At 44.9% G+C, this 27,306-nt stretch overlaps 1 protein-coding gene across 1 annotated transcript in view; it reads right to left on the reverse strand.

The window, feature by feature from the left end:
- The window catches only part of LOC136632686 (BAR/IMD domain-containing adapter protein 2-like), a 106,984-nt gene that overhangs the window by 29,312 nt on the left and 50,366 nt on the right, over positions 1 to 27,306 (reverse strand). Inside the window, exons 5-6 of the mRNA XM_066607732.1 lie at positions 25,746 to 25,817; positions 25,493 to 25,630 (exon numbers count right to left, since the gene is read on the reverse strand). Of these exons, the coding sequence (XP_066463829.1) occupies positions 25,493 to 25,630; positions 25,746 to 25,817 (210 nt within the window). The remainder of the gene's footprint in view (positions 1 to 25,492; positions 25,631 to 25,745; positions 25,818 to 27,306) is intronic.

Genomic DNA, 27,306 nt, shown 5'->3' on the forward strand with positions numbered 1-27,306 from the left:
GCTATATGTATTCCACCATGTAGTGAGAGATTTTTTAAAGTGTTGTTTACGATTAGAAAAAAGTGTCTGTTTACTTTTCAGAAATAGCGCCACTCTTGTACAGTGGCTTTGTCTGGTATTGCAATTCAGCCCTATTCAATTGATTGACATTTCACAGGAGTGTATTGTAAGATTCCCATAATATGGAGATGTAAAGCTAATTTCATATGGGCGAGTGCGATATTGGACTACGAATCAAGGCCCGATATTGCGCTCACCAGCATGTGATTTAGCCACAGATCCGTGGCATTTTGTAACAAAACCACCTTGCATGGAACGATCCGGTGCGGTGCGGAGCTTCTCCAATTGTTTTCAATGGGGAAACCTCACATCACACCGCGTGCGCCCAGCATGTGGTGCAATGCTGCCGCCGGCCCCATTGAGAACAATAAGCGATGTGATGCAAGAGCACGCCCCAAGATAGGAAGCGCTGCGATTTTGTGTTCATGGTTATGGGGTTCAAATCTCACGCGATTTTCTCACCATCTTCACACAGCATTTTTCGCAGTGGGTTTGATGCTAAATCTGGGTCGAAGTATTTCATTTTAATTGGAATCCTCATGGTAGTGATGCAGCATGGATCTTTTCCACACGCAGAGTTGTAATCCGCATCAGAAAACCCACAGGCAGATTTTGCCAACTGACCGTTCTAAATCTGCATGCAAATTTTTGACTTAGGGCTTAAGCAGATGGGCGTAATTTTGTCGACTGTTATCACTAGCGGTATCATCGCCCGTTAATAGTACGGGCGAGGAAAGATAGGACTTGCCCTAATACTACGTAAGAGAGAAGGATAGGGCAGGACCTATAGTATCTTCACGCAGTTTTTTTTTCAAACTTGCATGCACTAGTGCGGAGTTTGAAAAGTCCCAAAGAATAAAAAAAACCTGCTTCATACGCAGCTACGCTCCATAGCGGTGAGTGCAGTTGCATTCGCGCCCATCTATTTAAGCCCTTATACAAATGAAAATCTGCGTCAGAAATCTCAGTAACCACGCAGAGTTCTGATGCAGATTGTAATTGAAATTTGGCATGATTTTACCTTGTGTGAACATAACCTGGCAGATGAACTTCCATCCACGTTGTATCAGTGTTTTATCAGCATTTGATCTGCATCTGCCTCATTATTTGCTTTCATTGCTAATATTTTTCTGCAGGGCAAATACTGATCTGTTTTTTGCCCAGTGGAACATAATATGAAATAAGGAAGCATCTGTACTTTAATCCCGTTCCATGGACTATAATGGGTGCATAAGAAGAAGAGCTTGCTGCATTTTTAAAACACGACTGTGAAAAACAGATTCATGGACTTTCATTAACTCCATATTATGGTCCGCAAAGCATGGACCAAATATAGATTAAAGTACACTAATCTGAAAGCAGCCTTACTTGAAGGAGTTAGGGAGTTTGTTTTTTCTTCTTTAACTTTTATCTGAACTAGGTTTCTCACTTTAAGTGCCCCAAAAAGGTTTTATAAGTTTCCCTCAAAGTGAGGCTCCATATAAGTGTATAGGTTGTGAGATGGTCCTGCTACATTCTCGCTGGTGTCAGGGTCAAATAAACACATTCACTGCCATCTGACTATTAGATATCAGAAGGAATTTGTGGCAGTTGGCTCTGGGCATTTTTCAGGGGTCTGCTAATAACATACAATAAATCGTCCTCTTCTGCAACATTAATGTATCCTGCCCTGTTCTGGATAGGGTCACTGACGGGTCTATATTAAACCCTCATTTATAGTGATAAATGTGGTATGCACACGCACCATATTCGCATATTATCATCACCCTTACATAAAAAAATAATCACCACAAGATCCTGAGCCGTCCTCTATTCTCAAGGTATAGCCAGATATTACTTTTAAAACTTTCAACTTTTCACTATCAACTTTGGTTTATGATGTTTGTTGAAATTTTCTTGAAGTCAGTTGGTATTTTTTTTCAAAGCGCAGAATATTCTGGGTACAGCATTTTTTTCTGGTGTTTATTCCCATAGGCTTCTCCATAAGACTTTAAAAAAAAATGCCAAAAAAGTATAAAATGTCAAAAAATACCATCAAAAAACATGTCATAAAAAAAGCTTCAAATTTATGGCCTTTCTGATATTTAAAAACTAATAATTTATATAGATTTTAAGTTTGAGGAACAACCAACTCAAAGTTTAAAGTCCCCTTGTTATGCATCTCATGCCATGTTCACAAGAATATATACACCATAAATAAAGGATTGTACCCGAAACACTTATCGCCCACAAAAATGAGAACTAAACAGGTTTTCTCAAGTTCAGAGGTGAACAGTTTAGTTGATGGAATTTCAGGCATTAAATCATTTATCTCCAAAAACAAAATGACCGGTCACTGATAAGGATGTCAAAATGTCAGCGGGCAGACAAACCCCAGATTGTTCCACTTCCACAAGGATAACATTCTTGACAATTGCTTATTCACCAGAGCTCCCGGCTAGAACAATTCTTAAACATCTGGTGGACTCTTGTAGCTCCGATCACAATCCATCACAGCCATTTGGGTCTTTACTAAGTTTTTGAGAAAGTTAATAGACATCTTGCTGAGTCAGAAGATGTCTATGTGGCCTCTGAGCTCTCCAGTAGACTGGATGTAATACGGTATTCCTCAGCATGAGGACAATGTGACAGAGAAAGGGTTACAATGAGGTCTCTGGCCTCCTGGTCTGTGATTCAATAAACAGGATGGCACCGGGGTAGGGGTGAGGGGCATCCTTACATTCTTTTTAAGGAACAGTAACTATTCATTGCCCCCTCCCTCTTTTCTGCTTCCAGCACCAGTCTCATCTTCCCTCCCCATTTCACCTCCCCCAGACCGCTCTCCTACAAAACTGGCCTCAAGTAGGCAAGCCATGATCCAAAAGTAATGGTTCCCATGACAACCCTGTTTACAAAAGGGATGCGAAGATAATGGGCAAGCCTTTCTAAATCACTGGAGCCAAATGTTGTTCCTCCCTGCACAACCCTTACACAGCTGACATGCTAATGAAAAATGGACGAAGAGTGAGGCAAAAAGAGCTGGGCACACAAGAAAAATATCAAAGGACTGAGCTGGATAATGAAGGAAGACATTATTAATATGTGTTCACAATAACACTACTCTATTTCTTCATGCATTCCAGTGGTGACCTGGGCCAAGTGGGTATCAAGGATAAGAATATCCTATACATCAAGTCTCCAGATTTCACTTCTCTTTGGTCAATACTTTGGTCATGGCTTCTAAAATCATTTTTTTAGGCCGAATGCATACAGGTGGATTTTTGCTGTGGAATCTGTGGTGGGTGTCTACCAGTGGGTTCCGCAGCAATGTCCGTCCATAGGATGCAATGCAAAAGTGATTGTTCCACACACACAAGCGAAGTTAAAAAAAAAAAAAAAGGAATAGCAGCATGCTGCATTCCGGAGCGTTTTCCACGGCCTATCCAGAATGACAATTCCTGGAAAGGTTGTGCGACCTGTGTTATCGCCTAGTGACTGCGCAGGGGAAATCTATACTGCGCATGTGCGGCGGCCGGCCCATCCGCACACATCGATAGTGCAGAAGAAAAAAGACACAGACAGGTACGCAGGGTCGCTGGCCGTGGGCACGGGTGGAGTCTGTGAGGGATTCCCCATGCGGAATCTGTATGTGCCTGTGTGCATTTGGTCTTACAGGAGTAAAAGATACACAGAATGGAGCAAATTTACTAGTACTGTCTAATACAGACCTGGGCAAAGCACGGCCCGCGGGCCACATCCGGCCCGCTGAATAGCTCGGACCGGCCCGCAAAGAGTGTCCTGGTGACTCACCAATGAGTCCGGTGTCAGCAACGGGAAGCAGCGAAACTATGCACTCCGAAGCCTTGTCCATTTTGTTCACTTCTGTGCTGTGCTAATAGTTATTCAGGCCTTACTTATTCAAGCACCTCTACCAATGACGTAGGCTTGAATAACTTTATTAAACAGCACATAAGTTAACAAAATGGACAAGGCTTCGGAGTTTGTAGTTTCACTGCTTCCCGATGCTGAGTAAGTGATGCCACTGTAACTTCTGAGTGCCAGGATGCTCGTTGCGGACCTTGGGGAGTGCCAGGACAATCGTTCCACGCTCGTCATTGGTAAGTGTCAGGACTTTTCCCTTTGCATTGTAATTAGAATAATAATACTAATAATATTCACTTTTTAATCTCTCTTCTTGGGGCAGCTCTCTGTGCCCTCTCCTAGGAGCATACTACTGTGTATTTAAAAAATCTATTTTCCGAGGTTAGCTGTTAACCCTTAAATATGGCGGCTAACATTAAAAAAAGAAAAATTGATGCAGAATGCCGAGTTTTTAACAAAGAATGGACTTCTAAATATCTATTTACTGAAACCAAAGGTAAAGCTGTGTGTTTAGTTTGTGGAGAGCAGATAGCTGTATTTAAAGATTACAATTTGCATCGCCATTATGAGACTAAACACGGAGAGAAATACAACAACTTGACGGAGGCAGAGCGGGCACGGGTATCTGAAGATTTGCTAGATATTACAGCGCCATTCATTTTCAATGGCGGCCGTATTCTGGCCGCAAATCGGGTGGCTGGAATACGGCCCCATTAAGGCAATGTGCATGGAGCCTTCGTATGTTGGTCTGGCCCTCTAAAACCATTCCAATTTCTCATGTGGCCCCATGGGAAAATTAATTGCCCACCCCTGGTCTAATAGATAGCATAAACGTAGGCCAGGCAGTGTAAAAATGCATTAATTTATCCCAGTAAGGGCTCAGTCAGACGGGCGTTTTTTTACATGCGTTTATACGCGCGTAATAAAGATCGCACTGCGCGCGAGTAAAATAAATGTGTGACCACGTCCATTGCCACCCATATGTTCTATCTTTTGTACGTGCAAATTTTATGCGTAGTAAATATCGGACATGTGACCGCTGCCATTGAAAAGCATTGGTTCTTAATAGATGCAGATCGCAAACACAAGTAACATGCGCACATAAAAACACCCGTTTGACTGAGCCGTAACTCATATTAGATAAATTTGGTGCATTTTTTTGGCTAAAGATGCACTAAATTTTATACCACCTATTAGTTTGTTTATTTTGTGCCAAAATCTTGGTACAATTTTGGCGCACACGGCCACATTTAAGCCATGACATGCTACTTCTCAACCCTTTTCCCTTAAGGCATACAAAGCGCAGAATCTGTCTAAAACACATAATAAATGTGGTGCAAGGCATGTTTGCCAGTTTTTTGGCACAAATTGAGGCAGAATTCTGGTGCACTTAGCTAAGTACATCTCCCCAATGTGCTCGACTGCTTCCATCAGTGCAACAGGCTTTGAATTCAGCAGAAGGGCATACGCTCAACTCACACTGCATTCAATCTCCTCCTAGCCTTGGTCTCCCGTTCTAGCAATCAATGGAGGTCCCAAAACCTTCAGAATCCTATCTTGCAAGACCTCACCATAGATAAAAAGCTCAATCCAGTATTTGCAGACAAGGTTCTTCTTCTGGGGGTTTATTCACACATTAAAAAAACACTAAATGACCATGACCTGTGAATAAACCGTAACTGGACATCCATACGCCCATAGCACATACAGGCAGGTTCACACATAGTGGAATTGGTGAGGATTTTCCACTGTGGAAAATCTGTTCTGAAATCTGCATCATAAAAAGCGTAAAAATACATCTTAAAATGTGCAATATTGGAGCGGATTGTAACGCAGACCCACGACAGATTTCAGTCCTTCAATTATACAGGTGAAATCAGCTACAGATCCACGACAAAAGCTGCGTCAAAGTCAAACAGTGCGGATTTTAACTTAGATTTGTGCGGATAAACATAAAAATACAAAGCACAAAATATGCTGCACATTTTGGTGAGGATCCGCACCAAAACCCACTACATGTGAACACACCCTAATAAAGCTGCATGCACAGTTATGCTTGGTCTTCCCTAGAGAAAACAAGTATGAACATTGTAACGTGCCATCCGGTGGGTAGTAGGCCATCGCTTGTAACTACAAAAGGAGTAAGGTACCGTGCCTTACTGGCAAACAGTCAGTCCTCTTATATTCATATCACAAATCCTGTTTAGTTGCACTTTTATGACACATGAGGATATTGAGCCACATTACAAGCTTGGCACTGGTATGTCTCTAAACATATCTAATTGTTAATCTTGATGTATTATCACTAAATTCAAAAAGTGACCCATACATACAGGGTGTCCCAAAACAGCTTACAACTCAGTTACCCATTGGGGGAATAATAAATCAAAACTAGTACAAAGGAAAACTGGTTTAGCAACCAATCAGATTCCTCCTCTGGGTAATGAAAGCAGAGACCTGATTGGATGCTCTGGGCAACTAGGCCAGTTTCCCTTTTCACCAGTTTTCATTTATCTCCCTACTTAATTTTCACTTTTTAGGTTTAGGGTGACTACCCACTAGCGTTTTTTTATCTGCTGCGAATTTGCTCCTATTTTTTCTTCCAATTGTCAATGGGACTTTCTAATGTTAAAAATGCAAAGTTGCGTTGCGTCGCGGTTTTAACATTAGGAAGTCCCATTGACAATTGGAAGAAAAAATAGGAGCAAATTCGCAGCAGAAAAAAAACCGCTAGTGGGTAGTCACCCTTAATCGATCATAAAGAATGGGTGAATGCAGACTAAGCTTTGAACAAAGAAAATTTACCCTAAAGTACTACTGGGAGTTTGAAACCGCAGCTGAAGTGCAAAGACAGTTATGGACAGAGCTCCAAACAAATCCCCTGCATGACTTACTATATCAGTCAAATTAGAGATAAGCTTGAAGCAGGTGGAAGCGTTCAGAATGTCGACAAGAAGCGTTCTTGAAGACTGCAGGCATTGATGATCCCCAAAAAACAAGAAAGCTAGAAGTTGCATTCCAAGAACAGTCCATACTCAGTGAAGATGATCCAGTCTGAAGAGTGCAGTTTTGCGAGTGGCACTTGATAAGATGTGCAGAGGATGCACAGTTTCAAAGAAAGATTGTTTGGAGCAATGAAACTACATTTAACCCCTTAATGACCGCCCATACAACTTTTGTTCCCAAACGTTGGATAAATAAAGACTAGAGTTCATCCCGCAAAAAACAAGTCCTTGCACAGCTTCGTTGATGGAAACAAAAAGCGCACGCACGCACGCACGCACACACGCACGCACGCACACACACACACACACACACACACACCCCTACCCCTACCCCTAGTTTACCAGACTACTAGACTTTTTTATGGGGATACTTAAAAGATAAAGTTTACAGCAGCAAACCAGCAAAAGTCAGTGAATTGAGAGCAGCCAGAGAACAAAACTGCACACAAATACCCAATGAGATGATTCTTAATGTTTGCGATTCCATTGCTTCCTATTATCAGTAGTGCCTGGGCCAGAACGGTCATCAGTCTGAAAACAGACATTGATAAAAAGACAAAAAACTATTAAAAAGAATTATTCAGTTCTGTATGAATGAATGCACCGTTATTAATAAACCCTGGCTTTATGGGTCAGGTAGCCGGGTCATGTTTGACTCAGCCTCCCATCCTTCCGAGGTCGGTAAAATGAGTACCCAACTTGCTGGGGGATAAAAGATGACTGGGGAAGGCACTGGCAAACCACCCCACAAAAACAGTCTGCCAAGAAAATGTCACAATGTGACGTCAGCCTAGGAGTCAGCCATGACTCGGTGCTTGCACCAGGGGACTATACCTTACCTTATAATCATTCAAAGCATGTATATATTTTTGGGACCCCCTGTGTTTTTCCATTAATTCATTTTTTTATCTCTATGTCAAACTGGTGTGGCCCCATGAACCAGTGCAGCAGTCATGCAGATTTTCTAAAGTACTGAATAGAAAATCTTACTAGTAATGCAGCATTACGTGTGGATAATGAACACTACATAACTAGTGCAGGAGTCTAGGAAACCTGAGTGACAACAGTTATGGGGTCTGTAATAGCAGCCATAGTGATTGTCACACAACCTTTCTAGAACTTATTAACTAATGTTGCCTATATAGCACGGCCATATTTTGCAGCGCTGTACAGAGATTATCTCCATGCAGATCAGTCCCTGTCCCCAATGGGCTCACGACCTAATTTTCCTATCTCAGACACATCCAACTTAAGGTACATTTCATAGAGAGCCAAGTTAGCTCTCAGGGTGTTTTTGGTGCAGTATGAAACCAAAGTACATGGAGGAAACCGATACAAACACAAGGACGACGTACAAACTCTGAAGGGATGTTGCCCTTGGTCAGATTCAAAAACCAGGAGTGAGTGCTGCAAGAGAGCAGCGCTGACTACTTGTATAGCATCTCTTTAGATATTCTAGCACGACGAGTGGACTAGAATATGTATTCAGATCACAACACATCACAGTGCACAGCATCCTGGTACGAAGGGTGACCCGCCGGTCAGTTTTCAGCTGCGCAGCTTGGCATCCAAAATAATGATAACCATGCAGTGTCTGTGCCCGCACGATGTATCACTAATGTTTTGTTATGGATGCTAATGAGTCCTAGAAACTACATTCCATACGAATTCTTTATATAAATAGTGCGCTAGAAACACAACGTCACACGGAGCAACTAAGGCTTTAAGTTCCACCCATGGAATCTGCCAGACTGCAGTATCCTCTTCTGCCCCGTCGAGATGATCTCCCAGGCAGACTACAGAGGCGTTGTCAGGTTGCAGAGCTCAGAGTGATAATTACGGCTGAGAGGATTAAATAACACCAATTAGGAAACGTTTAAAATATACTAAACAGTTCCAAAACAGCTAACGTCCATGGAAAACCTCTACCCTGCATAGAAAACATTGATTCCTAAAGCTATCTTCTATATACTACCATGCCTGCGAGTGGAAGGGGGCTTTCACACCTGCGCTGGGGATTCTGTTTTCATGCTCAGTTTGGGGAGCAGGAAAGGGGAATCCCCGCGGCTGAATTGGTTCAGTCTCTGGACGGAACAAACAGTGCCTGGTGGACCACATTGACTATAGTGGGGTCCGTCCGCTTTCCGTCCAGCTGGACGAATTTGGAATGAAGAAAAAGCGCTGTATGCTATATTTTAATCCAGATGGAACCTATGGCTGGAGGTTCTGACGCAGATGTGAAACCATCCTTAACCAGGCTGTAATCTCCTATCTGTATTGGACCTATACCTCTATTTATCCTAGAATTCTTTGTTGAATACAATGCCAGAAATGCAGTGAAGACTGACGCAAGACCAACAGTAGAAGAGATGGAGAGTGCACAAAGGGAAATATAACACTGTAACAACATTCTATTAAGAGTCTGCAGAAAACTAGGTGAGAACTACCTATGGGTACCAGAATAGATGCTTATACAATGTTATCCAAGTTCTTATTAGTACTTCTGTGCTAAAGCAGGTAGAGACCAGTGAAGTTATCATTAGTCCACTAGAAACCAGGGAAATGTATTAGCCAAAGGCGCAGGGCTGTGCTTTCGGGCCATATGCTGCCCATGTATTCTACGGTCATCACACGGCTCCATTATAGCCCATAAGTACAGACATCAGGGATATTAATATTATTAACCCTTCAGGAAACAATACAACTCACTCTATCAGATTTGCATTGTGGAATCCTTGATCATCACCCGATGGACGATCCGCGGTATTCCGCAAGCAATTAGAAAATAGAACATTCACCATTTCCAGTCACATGAGCTGACAGCAATTGTGATTTCCGGTCATAGAAATTAAATTGCAGTATTTTCTATTTTCTGGCGGATTCCACACGGACAGCTTTCATTGAAGTCAATGGAAGCCATCCGACCCGCGGGCCATCTGCAATTGACATTGCAAATTGGTCATGGGTACCCGGGTCATCGCCTTGTGACGGCGCGGGAAAAATAAACATTTTGCAAAAAAAATCTGTACTGCACATGTCTTAAAAGCAACTTGCCGCAGCCATTTGCAGTACAGAGGAAGAAGAGAAAAACAGATATTTTTGGTATAACTTACCGTAAAATCTCTTTCTCGTCACGTTCATTGGGGGCCACAGCCTAGACCATGGGATATAGCCACTGCCCTAGGAGGCGACACTAAGCAAAAAAGTGTTAGATCCTCCCCCCTGCAGGCACTCAGTTAATTAGTTTGTCTGCAAGCAGTAGGAAGCCAGTGGGAGTACGATTATACATATTATATTTTATACATACCAAAATACATACTTTGGCATAATTCTCTGCCAAACAATGACCAAAGAACAGAAAGTTCCAGCAACCGCTTAAATAAACAAGGGGTGGGTGCTGTGGCCCCCAATGAACGTGACGAGAAAGAGATTTTACGATAAGTTATACCAAAAATATCTGTTTCTCGTCCGTATCATTGGGGGCCACAGCCTACACCATGGGACGTCCACAAGCAGTCCCGAAAATATATATATATATATATATATATATATATATATATATATTGGGTGGGCATTTAAAGTTTGACCGTGCGGTCAAAGGACTGCCGCCTGCAAGATATTGCGGCGGAGCGCAGCGTCCGATGATGCAGATATATGGACCTTATAAAACTTTGAAAACGTATGTAAGGAAGTCCAGGTGGCTGCCTTACACACCTGAAGCGCCGAGGCTCCGTGCCAGACCGCCCAGGAGGCCCCTACCACCCGTGTGGAGTGGGCCGTAACCCGAAATGGATAGGGTGACCTTTGAGGCTGCCGAGCCCCTCCGGGCCCCCTCCGAAATCATGAAGAGGGTGTCCGTTTTACGGAATTCTTGGGTTCTTTTTACATAAATCTTCAACGCCCTCACCAAGTCCAGGTGGTGCAGCGTTTTTTCCCTCGTGTGTACTGGCGTTGGACAGAAGGAAGGCAAGACAATTTCTTCATTGATGTGAAACTCCGAGACTACTTTCGGTAGAAACTCTGGTGATGGTCTCAGTACCACTTTATCTTGGTGGAAAGTCATATAGGGGGTCTGTATAGACAAGGCCGCCAGCTCCGAGACCCTACAAATAGAGGTAATAGCGACGAGGAATACTACCTTCCAGGTCAGTAGTCGCATAGGAATCTCTTTCAGCAGCTCAAATGGTTGGTCTGTCATAGCCTCCAACACGAGATTAAGATCCCATGCTTGAACTGGGGGTTTCTATGGGGGTGTTGTATGGGCGACTCCCTGTAGGAATGTACGCACAGCCATTCTGTTTGCGATTGGCCTCTGAAACAGCACCGTCAGTGCTGACACCTGCCCCCTTAGCGAGCCTACCCTTAATCCTATTTCGAGACCCGATTGTAGGAATGCCAGTATTCTGGCCACCGAAAATTGCATCGGCTGCACTCGCCGCTCCTCACACCAGGTGAAGAAACGCTTCCAGACTCTGTAGCCGGCGAGGCTGGTTTCCTGGCCCGTATCATTGTGTGAATCACCTTCTCCGAGTAACCTTTTCTTCTTAACACCTCGGTCTCAACGGCCAGGCCGTCAAATGTAGAGACCTAGAATCCGGGTGTAGCAAAGGCCCTTGGGATAGCAGGTCTCTTCGATCCGGTAGGTGCCATGGTGTGTCGGTCAATATTTCTATAATGGTCGCGTACCAGCTTCTTCTTGGCCAATCTGGCGCTATTAATATCGCTGGTCGCCCTTCCTGTTTGATTTTCCCTAGGATTCTTGGTATGAGAGGAATTGGTGGAAATACGTACAGGAGTTTGTATCCTCCCCACGGGATGGTCAGTGCGTCCGTTGCCGCCGCTTGCGGATCCCGTGCTCGGGCCACAAACGGAAGAGTTTTGTAATTCAGTCTGGACGCCATGAGGTCCACGTCCAGTGTACCCCATTTCAGACATATCGTCCGGAATACCTCTGGGTGCAACCCCCATTCGCCGGGATCCACTGTTTCCCAACTTAGGTAATCTGCCACCCAGTTGTCTACTCCAGGAATGTAGACTGCTGATATTGAGTTCAGATGATTCTCCGCCCACGTCAGTATGCAAGCTACTTCGTTCATTACTGACGCGCTCCGTGTGCCCCCTTGATGGGTGACATAGGCCACAGCTGTGGTGTTGTCCGTCTGGAAGCGCACATCCTTCTTCTTGAGACTGGACCCGAAGTGCCGGAGAGTCAGGTAAATGGCCCGTAATTCTACGATGTTGATGTGCAACCTTGTTTCTCCCTGAGACCAAACTCCCTGAACAGACTGGCCCCCCAGTGTTCCGCCGCAGCCTGAGTGGCTGGCGTCCGTCGTCAATACTACCCATCGTTTTGGGCCCAAAGGCCGTCTAGCCTGAAGCCTCCCAGATTTCAACCACCACTTCAATGCATCCTGGACTTGAGAGGTTATCCGGATTTGTTGTTCCAGGGTCAGTGTGGACCTATTCCAGCGGGACAATATCAGATGTTGTAGCATCCTTGACCGGAACTGGGCAAAGGGGACCGCCTCGAAGGCTGCTACCATCTGGCCCGGAATACTCATACAGTGTCTGATGGTTAGCGTTCTCTTCTGCATTCGAGACCGAACACCGTGTAGAAGCTTGTCTACCTTTGTTTGAGGTAGTAGAACTCGGTGCTGGCTGGTGTCGAATATCATGCCTAAGAACTCCAACCGTTGTGCTGGTATTAGGCACGATTTTTTGCGGTTTACTATCCAGCCAAATTCTTCTAAAGTTTCCATCGTGACACGTAAACTCCTGATGTTGCCGTCCCGTGACGGTGCTTTTACTAGCACATCGTCCAGGTATGGTATGGCCGCTATGCCCTTTGCATGGAGTAGTGCCATCACTGCTGCTAGTACTTTCGTAAATACTCTTGGGGAAGTTGACAGGCCGAATGGCAGAGCCGTGAATTGAAAATGCCTTCCCTGCGTCTCGAAACGGAGGAATTTCTGGTGTGCTTCCCGAATCGGAATATGGAGGTAGGCGTCCTTGATATCTATTGAGGACAAGAATTCCCCCGGCTGCATGGAGGCTATCACGGATTTGATCGACTCCATCCGGAAATGCTTTGCTTTGATGAATTGATTCAGTCTCCTTAAATCCAGTACTGGCCTGACCCTGCCATCTTTTTTGGGCACTAGAAAAAGATTTGAGTAGAACCCTCGCTTCTCTTGCGCTACTGGCACTGGTTTTACAACTCCCTGTGCCAGAAGATTTTCCACTGCCAATTGTAGGTTGGCTACTCCTTCTGGGGTGGCAGGCACTCTGGATTTGCGAAACGAATTCTGTGGCAGAGTCGCGAATTCGATCGCGTACCCGGATGCCACGATCTCCTGCACCCACTTGTCGCTCACGCGACTCCACCATGTCTCCCGAAATTGGGAGAGCCTGCCCCCCACCCTGGTGACACTGGGTGGGGGTGGCGCCTCATGCCGCGTTCTTTGATCCCACTGCCTTAGATGTTCCAGGTCGGGATCGCCATGCTTGTCTCGTCTTGAAGGTTGGACCCTTCCTTGCATCTGTCGTGGTCCTCCTAGATTGGGACCACTGCCCTGACCCAGAACGGGACGAGAAACGCCGAAAGGACCTAAAAAACTGTTTCCTCTTCAATGGAACCTTTTCCTTTCTTGTTGGAATTTGTGGCAATGACGTGCTTTTGCCGCCTGTGGCGTCCTTTATCAAGTCATCTAATTTAGGCCTAAAGAGCCTATTTCCCTCAAATGGCAACTTTGTTAGGACCATCTTGGATGCTGAATCGGCTGACCAGTTCTTTAGCCAGAGGGTTCGCCTTGCCGCGACAGATGCGGCGGACGCTCGAGCCATGAACTTAGCTGCATCTAGCTCTGCTGCGCATACGAACTTGTTCGCTTGTATGATATTGTCTGTTGCTTCCAGTAGTTCACTAGGTGGAGCGCCTGCCAGAATGTCTTTCCGCAGCTGTTTGGCCCAGGCTATGGACGCTTTACTGACCCATGCGGCCGCGAAGATCGGCTGCAGGGCAATGCCCGTAGCCTGAAACACTGATTTCGTCAATGTATCCAGTTTTCTATCTTGAGGATTAGCCAGAGTTGCCACCTCGGCTGTTGGCAATGCCGTGCCTCTAGACAGCCGTGACACCGGTGGATCGGCTACCGGGGGTACCGCCAAACCCTTTTTCAGACTTCCTGGGAATGGGTATGTAACTTCCCAAGTTTTCCCAGGTTGCCTAAATTTTTTGTCAGGGTTCTGCCATTCTTTATTAAGGACGTCCGCGAAATCCTGATGGTCTGGAAAGACCTGTCGCGATCTCCTCTGCCGTCTAAACGACACCGTGGAAGGAGTCGTCTCTACTGGTTCCTCCGTTACTTGGAGGGTTTCTCTTACAGCCATTACTAGGCTGTCCATTAGGCTCGCCAGCCGCGAAACCTGTTCATCGTCCAGATCAGAAGCAGACGAGACCGCGGAGCGTTCGTCGTCTTCTGACCCACTGCTCTCGCCCGCTGTTTGGGCCGTATCCTGAGAAGCCCGCGAGCACGATGCCCGGGGGGAGTCATGGCGAGCCCGGGCCGGTCTTGCAGAGTACCGGGACTGCGAAGAATGCCTTAACCTGTGGTAAGTATGGACGGACTCCCTGGACCCATGGGAACCATGAGAGTCTCTGGACCGCCTGGACTTGGAGGGTCTAGACGACCTCCTGGTATGGCGAGATTTACGGGAGGTGTCCTTGCTGCTGCGGGACCTCCTTTTGCGTGCCCTGCCGCGCGCATATTCTGAAGAGGAAACTTCCGAGCTGGATTCTAACCGGCGTAAAAATCGCCGCAGAAGATGTGGCCAGGCCGGAGATGGCAGCGGCCAAGGACCTCGCCCGTTGGGGTTCGGGCCCTGGCTCCACAGGGGCGGCGGGAGGCACGGGGATCCCTGGAACCGCGCGTGCCGTGGTACACTTAGCGCAGCGGGGGTCGACTTGACCGCAGGCAAACTTAACGCTGCAAGCTGTGCAAGCGTAATGCTTCACCCTCCCCTTGGCCGGGCTGGAACCCTCTGATCTAGGGTCAGACATGGCAAACAGGAAACCCTCGGGTAGGTGGGGATGCTGCATACTGCCACAGGAGTACCTGCAGGGGGGACAGGGGAGGGGGAGGGGAGACACCGCAAAGTGCTGCCTTGGCAGGGCTTACCCGGTCTAGCCGCTGTTTTAGCGGTTCCCCTGATCCAGCTGGAGCCTCTGGTCCTGAAGCTTGAAGGCCGTCAGGAGTCGACGTGGGTCCACCACACGGAGATAGTAGCGCTGGTGACCCGGCAGGTGTGTGGCAGAAACTGCTGCGGTGCTGCTACAGCTGCTGCTGCCCGTTACAGAAGGTGCTGCTGCTGTCCGGGTGCTCACTCTGTAGCCAAAAGTCTGCAGGGCCGTATAAGGGCTGGATGCTGGATGCTGCTGTGTGCTGCGAGCTGAGAGCTGCGCACAGTGCTGGGCTCAGTAGTGCCAAACGGAGTGTCTTGCTGCTGAGAGCGGCCATTTCTCTGCCTGGCTGCTTCTTTTAAGTCTGCCGCAGTCGGAGGGGGCGTGGCTTGCCCCGGAAGTCCGCCCGCGACCCGGAAGTGACGTTTTCCGACCCAGCGTCGGCGCCCCCCCCCCCCCTGGAGCGCCGCGCACGGAAGTGACCTGCCAAGCCATCGCCCCGGCGTCCTGCTAGCATGCCGTGCTCCTACCCCTGCTGCCGGGAGAGCTGCTGCTGCCGCTGCCATCCTGATGTCCGTTCTGCTCTGAGGTACCTTGCGTCGTCTCAGGGAAGCCACAGCCTGTCCGCACGTCGACCTGTCTCCAGCAGTGCTGCCCCCTATGCATCACTAGTCAGACAGTGCACTACTTCAGGGAGGGGGAGCCCTATGGCTGGCGGGTAACCGACGCCAATGCACATTGCAGGGTCGGGCCCCTTTTTCTTCTCTGGGTGAGACGCCGCAGAAGTGGCGGAGACACCCCCTGCCTGCGTCTCCCCCGGGAGGCCAGTAGAGCCAGGGAAAAGCCCCGACTCCCCAGATTCCCGCGAATAGCCACGTCTGCCTCCTAGCAGACACTAAGCTAAAGACTAATTAGCTGAGTGCCTGCAGGGGGGATATAGCCAGGGGGAAGGAGCTAACACTTTCTTGCTTAGTGTCGCCTCCTAGGGCAGTGGCTATATCCCATGGTCTAGGCTGTGGCCCCCAATGATACGGACAAGAAAGACAGGTACACGCAGACACCGGCAGAGATCAGTGCCGGATTCTGCTGCAGGGTCCCGCATGTGGAATCCATCCCGTCCTGTGGTAGACCGGCTGAACTTTTAACTTTTACACCAACTTAAACACCAGAATGTTGATTTAATAATTAGGCTGGGTTCACAGGGGGCAGAATTGATGCAGAATTTCTGTGCGGACTTTCCGCACGAAGATTCCACCTGCAATCTTAAGCCTGAGCCTAAGTAGCAAAGTGCTGAAACTGACACACTGCAGCATGTCAATTATATCGCCATTTCTGCTGCGAGCTCTCCTCTCTATGTGGATAGATGGCAACAGTAGAATAAGCCGCTTTCAAAACCCGCGCCAAATGTCTCTGGACTTCAGCTGCGTAAATCCCACGGAATTTCCGCTTGATCCTGCTGCGGACAGTCGGCGAGATTTCCGTGGCATTTCCGCCCTATGTAAACCCAGCCTTAAAGATGGTAGAATTGATTCGCAGAGAGTATTATGGAGAATATGGATTTGTAATAACAGATGTACGTTACATGTGTCAAGCATATAGATATATTATAGCAAGCACAGAGCAAGACTACAATTCTATTTTGATCGGGGAAGAGGAAGTTGTGTGTACTTGGTTACATTGTTACTGTCCTCTAGAGCGGATTCCCTCACTGTTTCCTGTGCTGATGTCATGTCATTTGCTCTTGTTCCTTTCTGAAGGAGTTTGGGAGAGCAAAATGCCATTGTTCTCTATTCTTTACGCACATTTCCTGATACAATAAACACTACATTAAATAAACAAGAATCATATTAGATACATAGGAACCTTTGGTAACATAAAGGAATGACTAGTAGAATACAATACAAGCAGCTTCTCCAGTAACGGCCATGCCATGTCATTAAGGCAGGTAGTATAGATCTATTATACAGATCTGCAGACAATTATAAACGGGGCTTGGCAGGAATAATGCCATTCTCCTGGGGCTAAGCTTCTGACCTAAAGGAATAATCCCACAAATAACAATGTATGACAGCTTCTCCTTTGAAGTCCATATCTGGTCAGCAGATGGTCACATAAGAGAATACTACTTGATGAACTGTGATTCTAAAATAAGTTACTAAGTTTTCTACATATAGTTTATTTGTTGTTCAAAGTTGTTTCCAAACATTTCTTATTCAAGGGAAACGTTAGTAAATAATTGTAAAACAGAACAATATGGCAAATGTATTAATATTGGCATGAATTTAGACAGGGTAACAGCAGAGCAGGCAGGCACAAACTCCACCAAGTTTATCGCTTTATAATAAATGTGATGCAGTTCACTACACGTTCGGCTCTGTTCACATCTGCGTTGGAGCCATCATTCAGAGGCGCTGTTGCAGATCCAGCACCGACTCCTGGATGAAATAGTAGAGCATGTTGTGCTTTTCATGTCCAGGTAAATGCTGGAGACCATGACAAAAGCAGGACAGACCCCAGTAAAGTCAAGGGGCTTCGCCTGAAACTGTTCAGTTCCATCACAGGACAGATCTGTTCCCAGCATGGATTTTGTTTTCCTGCTCCCATGATAGAACAGGTAATTGGAAATCATGAATGCAGATGTTAACAGAGCCTTAGATACTTCTGCATTACACCTGGCTGATATATGTTAAACCAATATTTTAAAAAAGTTGCCCACATTTAATAACACCTCTTCACTTTTTTTCTAGCCATTTCAAAAATGTCAACGTGTGCCTAAAAAGCCCCTCAGGAAGGGTATTGTATCTCCTTAAGGACAGCATCTAGAAGATGTGTGAGGAGACTTATAAGACCATCCATGGTCCTCTGGGAAATATGCAAATGGGAAGAAAAAAAAAAATATCGAACAATACCTCTACAGCACCACCTATTGGAAGTCAGCATTCCTGGTTATTCTGGCTTTTGCTTACAATTCACAGTCATTGTTACAAGACTTGTATAAAAAGTTTAACATTGATTTGCATGAATAATGCCTTCCAATAGGTGGCGCTGCATCTTCCCATTTAAAAAGCCCCTAAAACACATACAATAGGTAAGTGGTAGAGATGAGCGAGCGTACTCGCTCGAGTAGTGCATTATGAGAGTACCTGCCCGCTCGTCTCAAAAGATTTGGGTGCCGGCGGGGGAGAGCTGTGAGTTGCGGGAGTGAGGGCAAGAGAGTGAGAGAGGGATCCCCCCCCCCCCATTCCTCCCCGCTCTCCTTCGTCGCTCCCCGCGCCCTGCTGGCACCTGAATATTTTGAGACGAGTGGGCAGGTACTCGCATAAGGCACTACTTGCTCGAGTAGTTGGCCTTAGCGAGTACGCTCGCTCATCTCTAGTAAGTGGCGCATATGCCCCTTTTTGGTACAACTTGTACCAGAATCCTGGTGAATTTTGTTTAGTAAATGTATAAATTGCTTATCCTCCATCAATAAAGCCCTAGTTGACCACTTACTCATCTTACCTCATGTTGGGGCACGTACACAGCACAGTGCTGATGGCAGAGAATGGGAAGAAAAGACTGTTGGCCATACAACCATACCATTCTTCATTTATGCCAGCTTTATTAATTAATTACCTTTTCGTTTAAATTAAATGTGGCTGGAGAGGTCTGTACATAATTTTATCCTTGTGGCCGTGTTCAACACATTCATAACTATATATGGTATTAAAGAATTTGAGGGTAAATATATCTACAAGATGGTTTGCACGTAATGTCCCATTACTCCGAGTAATATAAGAACCAGACATAGGTCTCTCTTTCAAAATATGCAGCCAACATAACAGGGTTGACAAAGCCTTTTCTAAATGAACTCCTCAGATAAAACTCTCAGCAGTCTGCTGTCACTGCGGAGGACAGATAGTATAACATTGTGCCCAATCAAATGGATGAACGACCATGCAACAATACATTGATGTTCCGTGTCCTACACAGTGGAAGACACTCTTTGGAGCAGCTCTTCCCTCTACTAATCAATGGCAAGTCTCGAGCGGGGAGCCCCTTCCTAATTGGATATAAGCAAAAGGTCTGTCCTGATGGGACACCCCTCTGATATTTCCTTCCTTAGCCATCCTAATATTTCATACAATTATGAACAGCTAATGCTGGCCAGACACAATGGAACTATGACAACAACATCTATATCTGACACTACTAATTATTTGGAATAACTAGAGAAAAAATAATTGACACCTACACATTCAATGACTACGTAACGTGGAACAAAGTATTTTCTGTGTTTAGCAGTTTACCACATATTTGTGCATGAGTGTCAGTTATGATGGTTTTCCAGCTGGTACTCGGGGGGGTTTCTTGGCATTAGTTTTTAGTATTGGCTCCACTGCCTTACAAGGAATAGCAACATCCCGATAAACAGAAATTAAATGTCCCCTCCTGTCTATATTCGTGCACTTTGTATGCCGGGCGGCTGCTGTGAGCATTCCCTTTTCATTGTGGGTTAGCCACGCATACGATTCATCAGAGGGAACACAGCCTGAGTTCTGAGAATGAAGCTCTTTGATCCCGTCTTTGTATGTCTGCTGTTGATATTTATTTGCTTTCACTCATAAGCCACAGTTCCAGTAGGCCGCCCTGCTACATAAATGCTTCAATCGCTATTCATTACACTAAACGGTTAAGCACTGGTATGCACCATTGGCTGGATCCAGCACAAGATTTCAATGAATTACAAAACCCTTGTATTACTAGTGGGATTTGGCCGTTTTACCAGACATGTGTTGAACATAAAGACTGGCTCCTTTTCACATCCAGTACAGGTTATAGACGCTTGTATATTGTTAACCATTTCAAAATGCTCTGTCAATAGTTCTACAGGAAATAGTTTTAATAACTTTGACTACCTTAATCTGAAAAGTCTGTTAAAATAATAATTTGAAGACTTCAGCTTGGAAGGAAAGTACAACGAATGGGGCTTGCGTTACTTTTGTCAAAACTTTCCAAAAAGTTACAGAATAATAGAAAATGCAATTTACAACATAGATGAGAGCACTGTACAGCGGGTTTTTGTACCCGGACCTTGAATTGAATCAGACATCAAGAAGGTTTACTAATAATTACCACATCATCAGATGAATGGGATATTTTTACACAGGGAGATTTCCTGCACTCGAGCAGCAGGGAAAATGAAGAAGTACACAGTGCCCACCATCATTGCATGCTAATGGAGAAAGAGCCAAGAGCTGCCCTCTACTATCTACACTTGCCCAAATAGGGTATATTATCCTAGAACGGTATTCCCATTTCAACGTTTCACGACCGAGACCTGTGACTATTTCCTGACCACCTCGAGGGGCATCATGGAAATAGCTGAGGTTGCTGCCTTGACTGTTTCCGTAACACTCGGCGAGATGGTCAGGAAGCAGCCATGTGTTTCTCAACTCAGCCAGGAAATGCTAGGATGTGAATGTGACCCCTTAATTATAAAGCCCTTTTAAAGTCCACATCCTAGCAGCATCTAGTCAGTAGCTCCTTGGTAGATTGACCTCATCTTAAAGGGGTTGTCCCGAGGCAGCAAGTGGGTCTATACACTTCTGCATGGCCATAATAATGCACTTTGTAATGTACATTGTGCATTAATTATGAGCCATACAGAAGTTATAAAAAGTTTTATACTTACCTGCTCCGTTGCTGGCGTCCTCGTCTCCATGGTGCCGACTAATTTTCGCCCTCCGATGGCCAAATTAGCCGCGCTTGCGCAGTCCGGGTCTTCTCCTGTTCTCTATGGGGCTCCGTGTAGCTCTGTGTAGCTCCGCCCCGTCACGTGCCGATTCCAGCCAATCAGGAGGCTGGAATCGGCAATGGACCGCACAGAAGCCCTGCGGTCCATGAAGACAGAGGATCCCGGCGGCCATCTTCAGCAGGTGAGTATGAAGACGCCGGACCGCCGGGATTCAGGTAAGCGCTGTGCGGGTGGTTTTTTTAACCCCTGCATCGGGGTTGTCTCGCGCCGAACGGGGGGGGGGTTTAAAAAATAAAAAAAACCCGTTTCGGCGCGGGACAACCCCTTTAAGACTAGATACCTCAAAGGTCTCTAGGGACCTATAACATAGTATAAAAGGTTCTATCCAATGACAATGGAATGGCACATCATACGCTACCATTTATAGACATACATAGGGTTGTGCCAACATGTAGAACATGCTGCCTTCTATATATAGCCCTGTTGTTCCTGAGCAAGGACCTTTTCCAAATAAGGTTTAAGGCAAAAGGATATGTAAAAGTTACAGGCCTGAAATTTAAGTAAAGTAACACCCTATTAATAATTAATTAATATTCTCTGAGAGCATATTCTTTTCTGTGAAAATGGACAAATAAGAAATTTTGGCCCAACGGTATATTGGAGTTGACAGTCAAGTCCTGGGCTACTGGCTCCCCCAAAACATACACATTTGGATTGGCATGATTATTTCAATGAGGATAGGGGAGTAGGGGCTCTTTTACACTGATGATTATCGTTCAGATTCTTGCTGGATTGTGGGAATTGGAACGCTAATCGCTCAATCTAAATGCCTGCATGATCTGAACACCGAACAATTAGTTCGCAGTTTGGATTGAGCAGCCATAAAAATCAAACGACGATTGGCCCGTGTAAACAGGCAGTCGATCATCTATGAAGATATCCAACCGGCTCCACCTCCATTCACTGAGCGATGATCGCTCCTATATGAAAGCAAAGGAGTGATCATGCTGTATAAATGGTCTTTAAGTCACTGCCAGATAGTCCCTTCCCTATCAAACACCTTGGTATCATATCTACAAGATTAATTGGTTTCTCTTGCGGAGAACAATCACATTTTGATGAAACAAATATTCAGTCAATATGACTGCAATCCCTACTGTCACTTATGCCAAAATGACTAAGGCTGGTGGCACACAAACGGATTTAAATAGCAGAATCCACGATAGTCACCCACATGGACGATCTGTGGTATTCCGCACAAATTAAAATAATAGAATTTTCGCAAATCCGTGTAGATGTGTGGATGTTAATTGCAATTTACGTGAGCAAAGAAAAAGCACAGCATGTTCTATTTTAGCATGAAATCCACAAGGACAGGCTTTATTGATCTCTATGGCAGCGTTCGAATCGCAGTGCACTTGCAATTACATTGTGAATGGGCATAGATGGGCGTACATTGCAGCAGCCATGGTATTCGATATGATCAGGTTCATTGCTCTCATGGAGGACTTTTCGGTGATCTGGGAGAACAATCAGAGCAATTACCTGGAAAGAAGCCTAAAGGACATGGCCTATGGAGAGCAGTGGTTGTAAGAGCAAATGCAACAGCTCTCACCACGACAAAAGTGCAAGACAATGCCGTCTGGGCGATCGCTTCTTTTAAAGGGATTTTCCAGTGGGTTGGGCACCTTTCTTATGTAATTACCTGCTTGTGATCTTTTTTTTCGTGCAGATGATACACCGTGAATCCACGTACGTCCGTAAGGAAAAAAGATTGCATTTGCGATCGTCTGGAAACAATCGCAATTCACTTCCGCACTGAATTGCAGGTCTTCCCTGGTGGAAATCCGCTTGCGGAATCCGACCTGTTTGTGTGCCGCTGGCCTAACTCAGCAAAACAAGAGGGCTTTCTTCAGCTTCTTCATTCCTCAAAGTTTCAAATCTCCACTTCACTATATCATTGCAAAACTAGGTAGATTTTCGATTCAGGAATTTAAGAAAGCTAGGTTTGAACCTCTGTAATGGTGGTGACCATATTGATTGTTACCCAGCCGGGGATGCCATCATGGGACTACTTTACATGTAGCGCCAGGAGGCTCAGGAAAATTAGTCTAACACAGGGACCCATTCACTTAGCAACTGCCATCCACCACTATTCCCTGTTCTGTTTAATAGAGCACTAAATATAATGTATACACAAATCATAATATGCCCCTATGGTCCCTCCCATAGGAACCCACATATTAAAGAAATCTACTCCTCTATTCCAGGCACTCAGCAAATTTACATTGGGGGTACAAAAGAGAGGATGAAGAAGTCCAATGAACCCTGACTATCTGACAACTATAAAGTCAGTATTTGGGGAAAATATTTGGAATAGGAAGAGAGCAATGATTAGCAATGAAATAATTTCAAGAAGGTACAGTAGAGGGAGGTCTGGTCTTACGCCATGTCTGCATGTACTCTTTTTCCACCCATAACAGTCATCAAAGGGGATGCAGAATTAGACTTACTCTAGATAGAAACAACCAGATTCTATGACCCTTGACAAAGTTTCTTTAGCTACACTAGAGGCAGACTGGATGTCGGATTCCAAATTTCTAATGTGTTAGGATATAGAAAATATTGAATTCTATCAGACATCCACTGCCTGTTGTGAAGCAATAGCCATTTCTAGTAACAAAGCTTACTAATTGGGTAAATGCTAAAATTTAACTTTTATTAGATTCCAAATAAAAACTATGAAAAAACAAAACAAACATATATTTCTAGAGAAGTAACAAAAGATTGATACTCCAAGGAAAAAGGGTTATACGTACTATCTGGTCATGTGTCCAGATTAGTAACGCTCGCAACTCTAATTTTGCTATATATATATAGTGGGTTTTGGTCAACCAGAATCGTGTATTTCTGTCGTGATACGTCACACAGGTGATGGAGATGTAGTTTGATGCATGCCCTATCAATCCCCAACGCGTTTCGCCCACCAAATGGGCTTCTCAGGGGCTTAGATTCACTCCAGGTGTATTGTGCTGGAGGAAGGCTACCGCAAAATTGGGGAAAGTGGAGATCTAAAAGATTATGCTATCACAGGCTATAAGTCTGTGCATAGCTTGATATATGGTTCCGTAGAAGCTATATGAAAATAGCCAAATAAAAAGCCATTTCTAGTAACAAAAACAACAAGATAGAGAGCAGAAAGTGGAAGAGGGTAATAATACATGCTGCTTATAGAAGTCTATAGATAGAAAAAGAAAGGGAGCTGCTTGAGAGAGGCAGACTCACACAGGTATGCCTGCTAGTAAGTGATCACTGTCTTTATAGCTACTAGAATCACATCTACACTGCTCAGTACTTCTCTACTGAAAACATACTTGATAAGTTAAAACAGAGAAGGTGGCAAGATGTTTTGAAGTTTTGGACATAGTCTCCCCCCATCTACCTATTCTTCTCAGAGAACCTCCTAATTACATATTGTACATAGATAACATTATACACGCTCTAGGTTATACAGAATGGGGCTTTGAAATTCAAAAGATTGCCCTAAATATGTAATTAAAAAAAGTGTCGTTATGAAACTGTCCTAAATTGCACAGACATTGGAGGAGGTGTTAGATACATTGAACAGTATCTATGCAATTAGAATTCCAATTGATCTGATTGTATCTTTGGAATAATTAAAGAAATGTGGGTTTTAAATTTTTTTTGACAAAATTGAGATAGTAAGTTGTATGTGGCAAGGAAAATAATACTGCAGAACTGAATTTCACACCTAACCCTTGAGGTTTTCAGATGGAATACAAATACATTTGGACAAAATAATATATTGGAATGGAGGTCTAACATACAAATATACAGATTTATGCATAGAGAATATGCACCCTAGAGGCTTTGTGGGGTGCTACAGCTTTTTTTCTTCTTCTCCCACCTCGGGGAGATGGTGCATAGAATGATCTGTCTTTAATGTATATTGTTCTGTCTGTTTACAAACATAAAGCAATAACATTTACATGGGGAAGTGGAATAGAAGATGGATGATGGAAGGATGAGGAAGTCAGAGGAGCCTTATTTGACTATATAAAAACACACGTATTCCAAATATCGGTCCTGCACCCAACTTTAGCAGAAACAATAAATAACAGAATAGACCAGAGAAGAAAATTCTGAATATAACTTGTAAAAGCTGTTCAGCGGAGCTAAATTACTGTACTACCTATCTTCCAGCCCAGGATACCTGATCCAACCCTTGAGCGTACTTTCCACCACAGCTACATGGAATGTGCAATACCACAACACTGGCAACGTCTAACAGTTCTGCCCACATTAGGCCAGTTTAACATCCACATCGGAATCCTCTGGTCGGAGGTTCCGTCACAGATCCAGCTCAAATTACAGCTTTTTTTCTTCCATCCAAAAGCCGGGCAGCAGGGCAGAAGACAGACCCCATTACACTCAATGAGGTGCGTCCGGCGCTCTTCGGTTCTGTCCGGAGAGGGAGACGTTCGGCCATGAGTATTCCCCTTTCCTGCTCCCCGAACGGGAGGAAAGCGGAACCCAAGTGCAGATGTGAAATCACCCATAGTCACATTTTTACACAGACATGATCTTTATACAATGTTCTCCTACGGTAGATTTATGATATCGCTGTACCTGCACCTCTCTGTCTCCATATTTCTGAGGGTTTTTGCTGTTTTGACACTTCTTCCTTAGCTTCTTCAGCTCAGACTGACATTTTTCTATAGACTCTGACTTGGAACGATGCTCAACTTGATATTTTTTCAGTGTCGCCTGGGAATAACGGAGGAAACGCTATCAGTTAAAAAGTGACAATCCCCCGATACCAAGAAGGTGGAACGAATATCACAATAGACAATGTAACAGAACGGAAGACAAAACTACGCACTGTTAGATACTTAATGTCTAACTCCAGCTTGTGTTCCAGTTGAGCCAGGAGTTCGGAGTGGAAAAGTTTAAGCTGAAAAAGGAAAGAAATATATTATTTTGTGACTCTCTGCACTGTAACTTTCTATGGTGTTGTAAAAAGATAACACAGTCTGACAATGAGGTTAACAATGAAATACAAACAGTACTGTTTTTTCTACTAATCGCGGAATGTTTCTTGTAAGACCCGTCACCCATAAATAGAAATCCTCAAATCATTTTCTAAAATCTGCTGCTTCTTAGTTGAATCACCTTTAAGGAAAGTTGAGGAATTAACCGATTTGGCTGCCATTAGAATTCACATAACAACTGTTGCGTAACTTTCTCAGCAAATCTATCTAGTAAGGCTAGGTGCACACTAGTTGGAGGTGTGAGTCCAATGCACATGAACACAGTACATTGACATGCATTGGCATGTCCTACTTCTTGTCCGTGAAATGTGCAGGAATAAGACATGCCATGAGTTTGTCACATGGACCATTGGTCAACATGAAAAAACATCACTGTTTCTAGCCCCAAAGGCTATATATGCTTTGTGTGTTGTCCATGGAATTACACGGACAGTGTGCAGCCCGAAAAAAAAACGCTAGTGCGCCAAAGGCCTTATACAGTATGGTGATACAATCTTTGCTTGTCTGTAGGCAAATGTATCTTTCATGATTCTATGACCTATACTAAAGGACAGCCCCTATGGAGGTGGAAGGACAGCCATGTTGGTTGTCACCAAATTCTATCTAGAAGTAGGTAATACCAAGACTGACTGACTACAGTCCAATAACAGAAGAGGATGGGTTGAGCCGTTACATATACTAATATAAATAATGCTTACATAGATCTCTTATCCATATAGCAAGGATATTTCAGTTTTTCTAAATACTCTCTCAAACAGTTGCCATCCATACTAAAACCACCAACAGGAATTGAGTTCTAGTCTACAAATGCCATAAGTGTAGGCAATCTGGTATACAATCCTCCACATGTCAACCAGTGTCGGAAACATGGATCGGACTGGTAGACAGCTGCATAATTCCCAGGCAGAACATGTGTCTTAGTAGGTAAAGCCAATCATTTGACCAGCACTTTATCTTTATGTCCAAGTTTTACAACCATAAAAAATGTATGGTATATAATAACTTACTGACCAGTGGGAGTCTGATCACTCACTAGGAGCCTGGGACCCCCATCAATCACTAGGGTGAAGGGGCTGCAACTCTAGTGAAACACAGCAGTCCCTTTAACTATTATCTCTACATAGTATCCGCTATACCACATGTGTCAAATACAAGGCCCGCTGCCTCATTTTATATGGCCCGTGGCGTGCGGACGGCTGCTGACCACTTAAGCGATTACCAGCTGGGGTGCCGCAGCTCCCCGCTGGTAATCACGCTGTTAGCGCTGATCCTGGCGCACACTCTGATATCAGTGTGCAGCCGGGATCCTTCTCTCCTGAGCCCCCTGCCCCTCAGTTCTGCAGGAGAGGACTCAGGGAGGAAACGTGACGGGCGCACACACTGATGTCAGTG

The sequence above is a fragment of the Eleutherodactylus coqui genome, chromosome 6 (genome assembly GCF_035609145.1).
Source record: "Eleutherodactylus coqui strain aEleCoq1 chromosome 6, aEleCoq1.hap1, whole genome shotgun sequence".
NCBI classification, from domain to species: Eukaryota; Metazoa; Chordata; class Amphibia; order Anura; family Eleutherodactylidae; genus Eleutherodactylus; species Eleutherodactylus coqui.